This window comes from Papio anubis, chromosome 1 (genome assembly GCF_008728515.1).
Source record: "Papio anubis isolate 15944 chromosome 1, Panubis1.0, whole genome shotgun sequence".
NCBI lineage: Eukaryota > Metazoa > Chordata > Mammalia > Primates > Cercopithecidae > Papio > Papio anubis.
In genome coordinates, this window is record NC_044976.1 from 102,122,743 (window position 1) to 102,131,313 (window position 8,571).

Below are 8,571 nucleotides of genomic sequence, written 5' to 3' on the forward strand. Positions count from 1 at the left end.
ATATAAATAGTTTCTGGAAAGGACACTGACAACTTCACAGCAAGATGAAGTTCTTTCTGTTGCTTTTAACCATTGGGTTCTGCTGGGCTCAGTATTCTCCAAATACACAACAAGGACGGACATCTATCGTTCATCTGTTTGAATGGCGATGGGCTGATATTGCTCTTGAATGTGAGCGATATTTAGCTCCCAAGGGATTTGGAGGGGTTCAGGTGGGTATTATTCATAGTATAAATTGCAGAATTCACTGTGATTGTAGTAAAGAGTATTCTGATCTTATCTGTTGAGCTTGGGCAACATTTTACTTCACAGTTAAATATTCTAAGTAAAACCGTTTTCTGAGGACAAAACAATGTAGTATTTTTGGCAACTTTATATTTTGTTTCTGAGATAATCTTTCTTCAATGAGAATCCTCCAATGTGCTGTTAATATTTTCAAAAGATAGCTGCAGATACAAAGATTCAAGAATATTTTTATATTATTGATTAGTTTCTAGAACATCCAATGTTATAGGGTAAGACACAATTTGGTGCTTATTAAGACGGTTACATTTGTAGGTCTCTCCACCAAATGAAAATGTTGCAATTCACAACCCTTCAAGACCTTGGTGGGAAAGATACCAACCAGTTAGCTACAAATTATGCACAAGATCTGGAAATGAAGATGAATTTAGAAACATGGTGACTAGATGTAACAATGTTGGGGTAAGTGAATTCTAGTTTCCTTTAAAATAACAGATAGGAAAATAATTTCTCTCTTCTTTCTTGCTCCTTTTAAGTAGACAGTTTTCCATATTTTTTTAAAATTTTACTTCATACTTTAAAACTTAAAGTTAAATGTCTTATGTTCAACTTTTGTAAATATTTGTGTATGTGCTGTCTATCTACTAGAGAGATAAGTTAAAGATTAGAGCAGAATTTACTTCTAAAGCAAAACATCAAATTTTAACCCTTATAACTATCCATATTTCCTGGAAAGACTTTTCTGGTTAGGAATTATAATTCCAGTTACAATATTTGCTATAATTTTTAGGTGACTTGTGTCTCCATCAGTAATTCCTGTTTTTTTTTGTGGTGAATACCTCGCTTCTCTATTTCATGAGCAGCATAATTTGAGACTAATATCTACCTTATTTGTCTTCAACTGCTAAGTAGAGAGTAGGCTTTCTCCTGGTGACCCACTGACATTTCCAAAACAGTAACCTGTCCAGTCTCATCTGTGTTTTGTCTCCCCGAAATGGGCTTTTTGCGTTTCCTCCTATTTATGGTAGTTTCTGGTTCTCTCAATTTATCATTACTCTAAATATTTGACCAAGTGTCTAGAATGAATGTAGGTGTTTAGTTCACATTACTTTCCTTTCACAGTTGACTTTTGATCTTGTAGGAAAATAGTTATAGGATATAATGAAATATTTTGGAGTTTTATTAACATACTATAAACTTTAATCAATACTGCTTTAAGCGTCTACCTCTCTGTCAGTCACGCTGAAGTAGAAACTTTGCTTTCTAGGTTCGTATTTATGTGGATGCTGTAATTAATCATATGTGTGGTAATGCTGTGAGTGCAGGAACAAGCAGTACTTGTGGAAGTTACTTCAACCCTGGAAGTAGGGACTTTCCAGCAGTCCCGTATTCTGGATGGGATTTTAATGATGGTAAATGTAAAACTTCAAGTGGAGATATCGAGAACTATAATGATGCTACTCAGGTAATTTTTTTTTAAGACAGTGATCTGAATAAAGAGTGATATATGCCTTTTATTATAGACATGTAGCTAATGGAGCTTCAGTTTAAATACTAATTTAGATCTCTCAGGGACACAGGTTAACAAATTTGACTATGAAACTCAAATCCATATTAAAACTTTTAAATATTAATTTAAGAGTTTTAATCAATACACACTTTTAAAAGCTCACTTTAAAAAATCTTCCAACCAATTCTAAAGCTCATCGACTTTATTTCTTAAATTCTCTATTTTCTACTACAAAATATTTCAAAGATACATCTATAGTAGAATGTGAGCATCCCCAGGTCCTAATGCAAGGAAGTCCCTATAAAACATCTATTGAGGAATTACTGAATATATGAATAAGCAAATGGATTATCAGGTGAAAAGTGAGGTTTTATGAATCAGTCGTAACATTTTTACCTCAACAGGTCAGAGATTGTCGTCTGACTGGTCTTCTTGATCTTGCGCTGGAGAAGGATTATGTGCGTTCCAAGATTGCCGAATATATGAACAATCTCATTGACATGGGAGTTGCAGGGTTCAGACTTGATGCTTCCAAGCACATGTGGCCTGGAGACATAAAGGCAGTTTTGGACAAACTGCATAATCTCAACAGTAACTGGTTTCCTCAAGGAAGTAAACCTTTCATTTACCAGGAGGTACATTCAATGCATATATGCATATAAAATATCATCTTATTCATTAGAAAATTAATGGCAGATTCAATTAAAAATGCAATTTCCGTAGGATAAGGACTGAGTCATTTATGTAAAACACTGTTCTTTAAACTCCTCTTCTTCAGATACAGCATATCTAATTCTTTATCACAACAGGTTTTATGGAGCACACAGAATATAGGATACTGACAATAGTTATGTCTTTATTTTCTTTGGAAATGAAACGAGTTTATATTTATCAAGAAATGTCAGTCAGATAGTAAATGTATTAATGTGATCTGTTATTATCATTGATGTACAAGACTAAAAATTAGGTAAACATTCTCACAGGACAGCAGGTAACTTTGACATTATGTGTCTTTCAATATTGTAGTGTATACTTTCTCAAAAAAAGAATATAAGAATATTACCTATTGAGATAATAAGAATAGGAAAACCATTTTGAGCATTTTACATAACAAATAGCACTGGGAGTGGTGGCTCGTGCTGTGATTTCACGAATCACAGCACTTTGGGAGGCTGTGGCAGGAAGATTGCTTGAGGCCAGGAGTTTGGGACCATCCTGGACGATATAGCAAGACCCTGTCTCTGAAAAACAAAACAAGACAAAAACAAATAATAAATAACTTAAAGCTATTTGTTATATAACATTAAATTATTGGTTAAAATGCTTTAAAGACCTTATGAAAAATGTTATTTTTTCCTAAATTTCTACTAGGTAATTGATCTGGGTGGTGAGCCAATTAAAAGCAGTGAGTACTTTGGAAATGGCCGGGTGACAGAATTCAAGTATGGTGCAAAACTCGGCACAGTTATTCGCAAGTGGAATGGAGAGAAGATGTCTTACTTAAAGTAATTAAATACAACTTTTCCCCTGAATTATTTCATAGATCTATTATTCATACTACCCCAGTGTGAGTTATCTTCTGGAACATTCTTATTCAGACAACTGTCAAGGAGGCAATTTTTAATGATAAGTATTCTAGTGCCCTAAACTCGAATGAATCATCTTTTGTATTTAGAGTGTCTGTCACAAGACGGTATGCCTAGGAACCCTAAACATTCCCTAGGAATTTTCATCTAAGTACGAGATGAATATACAAGATTTGACTGATGTTTGCATATAATCTTTTGAAGCCGGTTTATTTTTTAAATGATCCTGTCATTTATAAAGTATGTACAAAGTGTCCATACTTTAGAATTTACATATATTAATTTAAAATATTAAAATATGTATATGGTAACAATACAGTATTGAAGCCTTATTTTAATCCAGTTTGACATTCTGTATAATGTGATATGGATATTGATCCTTCTGGAGTGCTTCTAAAGTATAATGTGCTGAAACCTCTAAAAGGACCTTTTTTAATAACAAAAATCTTGTATTTCTAATATGAACATAAGTATTCCAAACATGTATAAACAAATATGGACTATATATGTAGATTACACACGTGAGTGTGTATGGTATGTAGGTAGACACACATATATATATGTGTCTGTAAATATATATCTTACAGAATAACCATTTAATTAGAGAGAGAATTAATCTTCAGATGCCATGCCCTACAGAAAGAGATGCACAGTTAAATTACTCTAAAACAATTGTGAAATGATACATCAACGTATATCTTATTTTTCAAAAATAGGAACTGGGGAGAAGGTTGGGGTTTCGTGCCTTCTGACAGAGCACTTGTCTTTGTGGATAACCATGACAATCAACGAGGACATGGGGCTGGAGGAGCCTCTATTCTTACCTTCTGGGACGCCAGGTAGAAACCAAAGTTCTCTATTTTTTTAACACATCTTTTAATGATGGCAAGAATATTCTGATATTCTATGATAATATAATTATGTAACTTTCAGGCTGTATAAAATGGCAGTTGGATTTATGCTTGCTCATCCTTATGGATTTACACGAGTAATGTCAAGCTACCGTTGGCCAAGAAATTTTCAAAATGGAAAAGTAAGTTTTGGAGTTGTTCAAAATATCCTTTTCTCAAGAAAAAGGAGGCAATCATGTTATAACTTAATATGACAACTATTAATTATGTATTTATTCAACAAATATTTAATTATGTGTAAACCTGACACAGGGCTCTGATTTTAGGCAGGTTATATTAAAGGAGTAAAATTTATATTCTTCGTTGAAAAAGAGTATGCAAGCTGTTTCAGAGATACGAAACATCCCCCTAGCCAACAGGAAAAAGAAAAAAAAAAACACCTAAAAATAAGAGCTAGACACAGGGAGTAAAATATGTATTTCTAATAAGTATCTACCTCAGGGTTGATAGCAAGATTATATATGCCAACACTTGTAGAGAACTTAAAACATCATCTGCCCGTAGTGAGAACAACATAAATGTTTGTTAAGTACTTTTAAAATGTTACATGGAATACAAAGAAATGAGTCAGTTGAGCTAAGTTAAATAGGCAAAGTGTCCTATAAGAGGAAGGAAATTATATGTACTAAAGAATAGAAATGTATAGAGTATTCCAAGAAAGGTAAGAATGAGAAAAACTTTTGGGAGTGTGATAAAGACATTAATCTGATGAGTAGTTTCACAAAGGAACAGAGAAATAAGAGTGTAAAGATATTTGGAAAGCTAGTAGAAGGGTTTCTTTTAATCTAAAGGGTTCAGAAACAGCATCAGAGACTTCATGTCTAAAGCAGAAATTCCTCCTTCCTATGAGTCACACTGATATCTAGCTAGCTTCTTTTAGATTCCTTTCAGTTTGAGAAGTCGGCTACTTTGTACGACAACTGATTCTATTGTAAACAGCTTTAATATTTAGAAGGTGTACTTTTATATCGAGCCAACTTCTTATAATTTCTACTAATTGGTCTTATTTCGACGTTAGGAGTCAGAGAGTATTTTATTTTCCTATTTTACTATAACGTTTCCACTTTTGCTGTGACTGCTGCATGCTAAAAACTCTTAATATTGTTCATACTTTTCACCATATGACATGATTCTAAAGTCAACACTGAAAACCTTCCTAGGGTTACTGTGGTTTTTTTTAATTAATATTTTTAAAGTGTCAATCAGAAAAACATAATATTAAAAATGTCAATTATCAGAAAATGTTCAGATGTATTGTTTTGTACATTTATCTGAAAAGAAGCATGAAGGACTCTAAGATTTATTTAGCACATGTCACGTTCAAGGCATTTTCAGATACACTAAATTTTTAGAGCAAAGATAAACAATATTCCCATTTTACAAATGACAAAACTGAGACACAGTGAATTATATATATTGATTAAGTTTTCTTAGCTACTAGTAATAGAGTCTGTGTTTGAATCTTGGTGTTTCTGGTACTAATGCCCTGCCCATTTCAAAGACATTGCATGGCTTACAGTGATGTTAAGAAGCCCTTGCAGGCCGGCTGCAGTGGCTCACAGCTGTAATCCCAGCACTTTGCGAGGCCAGGCGAGAAGATCACCTGACCTGAGGAGTTCAAGACAAATCTGGTCAAGCTAGCAAGACCTCGTTAAAAAAAAAAAAGAAAAAAAATTAGACTGTTGGTGCACACCAACAGTCTTAGCTACTTGGGAGGTGAGATGGGAGGATCGCTTGAGCCTGGGAGATCAAGGCTGCAGTGAGCTATGACCATGCCGCTGTACTCCAGCCTGGGTGACAGAGCAAAGAAGCCTTTACGGTCCTTGGAATGAAAAGGATAGGATAAAAATTTGTTACCTTAGTTTGAAATATGATAAAAGAGAATCAGAGAATAGAGAGATGATGTTAATCTGTGCAAAGGGCTACATAAACACAAGGCCGGATTCTGGATCAAGTCACTGACTACAGAGACACAAATAACAGGATAGGTTGGATTTGTTGTAAAGGAGAAGGAAAAGGTAAATACATGTATGTTAAAATTTGGCTTTTCCCCCAATTAAGGATGTTAATGATTGGGTTGGGCCACCAAATAATAATGGAGTAACTAAAGAAGTTACTATTAATCCAGACACTACTTGTGGCAATGACTGGGTCTGTGAACATCGATGGCGAGCCAAATAAGGTGAGAATATTTATTTTGACATGTCCTCTAATAGGAAACTTTCTTTAGCATTTTATTTAAAACAGTTGAAGTTTAAGAATATCAACTTTTTTATGTTACTGTGTTTGTAGGAACATGGTTGCTTTCCGCAATGTAGTGGATGGTGAGCCTTTTACAAACTGGTATGATAATGGGAGCAACCAAGTGGCTTTTGGAAGAGGAAACAAAGGATTCATTGTTTCCAACAATGATGACTGGTAAGTAAATATCAATTAAAAATAATATTTTGTATCAGTATGTTCTGGTTCATTCTTTTTTTTTCTGTTCATTTACTTTTATCATATTTGAAAAATCATTTAGTCAGTGGAGCAAGAAGACAATAGAGATCAAAAATGGGCTGAAGTTAAAGGATGATGGTTCTTACTCCTTCATTCTCCTCTTTTCAAAAGGAGAGTCCTTTCTGTGCATCCTTGCAGTATCTTATACATACATAGAATTAACATGCATATGCTCACCTACACATGCCACAAAATACACAAAGTAATTAATATAAGGATTGTGAAATCATTAAAAGAACGTGTTTTGTAGTCCTGCTCTTTTAATCATGGAAAAATGCTGCCTCAGTACTAAAGTATCTTTATTTCTAACTATTTTCCTCAATGATTGCTCTACCTAGTGTTTTGGTATACTTTCTTCACTTCTCTTTCTCCTTGTGACAAACAACATTTTTAAAGTGTATGTATAAATAATATGTATCTTGTGGTTAATGATTTGCTTCGGGAGATTTGAGTTTTAGTTCTGAAACTTCTCATTATTGGCCTTTCATCTGTGATTTTTATATCCTTTGCCTGTAGTACAAATGATTCCCTAACATATAGCTCAGAAGACTTCCTTGCAAACAGTTGAATTGTCCCTGTCCAAGGCCAACTGATACTCATACTTAGCTCATTCTAGTATAAATTATATTTCACTGATAAAAAATGAAGGAATAAATAAATATATAAGTCAAGTTGATCTCTTTCCTGCCAAAAAGGCTGATGTCTGGTTCTTTAATTAATTTCTTTTGTGGATGAAAATACCAAAAAAATTTTTTGTGAAAAAGCTTTATATTTCAAAAAATCACTTCCTCATAGAAATGCTAGATTGTTTGTATGTACACCCCAAATTCTTTTTATCCTCGTGGGGAAAAAAGGAGGTTAAAAAAATAATACCCTTGAAATTATTAAAAGTAGTTGGTATTAAGTTCAGTTGAGAACAAATTTGATTTTACTAAGGTGGCACTTTTATCAAAGTGTGACCGTTCCTGCCAATCTTCACTGATATTCTTCAACTTTGATTTTTTGGTAATGTTTTCACCACATGGCCACGAACTTGCTCTGTTTGCTGTAAGGTGACTTTTGGTCCTGAGAAAGCTATTTACACCTACTAGAGAGGCATATGGGTTTTCTTCTTAATGAGACCTTGTCTGCTTAGGATTCTACAACATAAAGTTATGCCGTTTATTTATGTTAGTCAGTATTCCTGTTTTTCAATGTATTGAAGTTCAATCTTAAATTTTATTTTCCAGGTCATTTTCTTTAACTTTGCAAACTGGTCTTCCTGCTGGCACATACTGTGATGTCATTTCTGGAGATAAAATTGATGGCAATTGCACAGGCATTAAAATCTACGTTTCTAATGATGGCAAAGCTCAATTTTCTATTAGTAACTCTGCTGAAGATCCATTTATTGCAATTCATGTTGAATCTAAATTATAAAATTTAAAATTAAATGCATATCCTCAAAACAATAGCCAAGTGTGTTTCTTTTCTTACATATACAGTAATATTTATATTTCATTAATTTTTAGTCAAAACTCTAATTAGTAGTCAACTTGAAAAATTCAGAAAAAGATCAACAGTATGAAAATCCCACTTAATTATTAAATAATTATAAGATAATTAAAGTCAGCACATCGTTATGCTTTAGAGGACTCACTTTAACCTATTTAACGTATGAACTAAGAAAAGCATCTTAACCAATATGTTTGTTGTCATTAGCATCACTTATCCAGCTGTGTATGTTTAATTTCTGTCATTCTGTAATTCTTCCAAAGAGTGCTTTTATCAGTTAGTTAGGAATTGCTGGTTTAATGTTGATTCCCATGCAAAATTAGCCCGG

At 33.5% G+C, this 8,571-nt stretch overlaps 1 protein-coding gene across 2 annotated transcripts; it reads left to right on the forward strand.

The window, feature by feature from the left end:
* LOC101018739 (pancreatic alpha-amylase-like) lies at positions 1 to 8,202 on the forward strand. 2 transcript variants are annotated; one of them, XR_004176558.1, is made up of 10 exons: positions 1 to 212; positions 559 to 705; positions 1,511 to 1,708; positions 2,158 to 2,388; positions 3,125 to 3,258; positions 4,056 to 4,178; positions 4,273 to 4,372; positions 6,312 to 6,432; positions 6,543 to 6,668; positions 7,979 to 8,197. XR_004176558.1 is itself a non-coding variant. In XM_031651362.1 (10 exons), exons 1-10 carry the CDS (start codon positions 45 to 47, stop codon positions 8,166 to 8,168), a joined length of 1,536 nt encoding a protein of 511 aa, XP_031507222.1. In that variant the 5' UTR covers positions 30 to 44; the 3' UTR covers positions 8,169 to 8,202. The 2 variants fall into 2 exon arrangements, 1 of the variants encoding a protein (XP_031507222.1); XM_031651362.1 differs by having other exon boundaries at positions 30 to 212; positions 6,312 to 6,424; positions 6,537 to 6,668; positions 7,979 to 8,202.
* The last annotated feature ends 369 nt before the right edge of the window (positions 8,203 to 8,571 follow it).

Coding starts and splice junctions, on each gene's coding strand:
- LOC101018739 (XM_031651362.1), top strand. CDS start 45: ATGAAGTTCTTTCTGTTGCTTTTAACCATTGGGTTCTGCTGGGCTCAG. Junction 213..558: donor AGGGATTTGGAGGGGTTCAG/GTGGGTATTATT, acceptor TTACATTTGTAG/GTCTCTCCACCAAATGAAAA. Junction 4,373..6,311: donor GAAATTTTCAAAATGGAAAA/GTAAGTTTTGGA, acceptor CCCCCAATTAAG/GATGTTAATGATTGGGTTGG.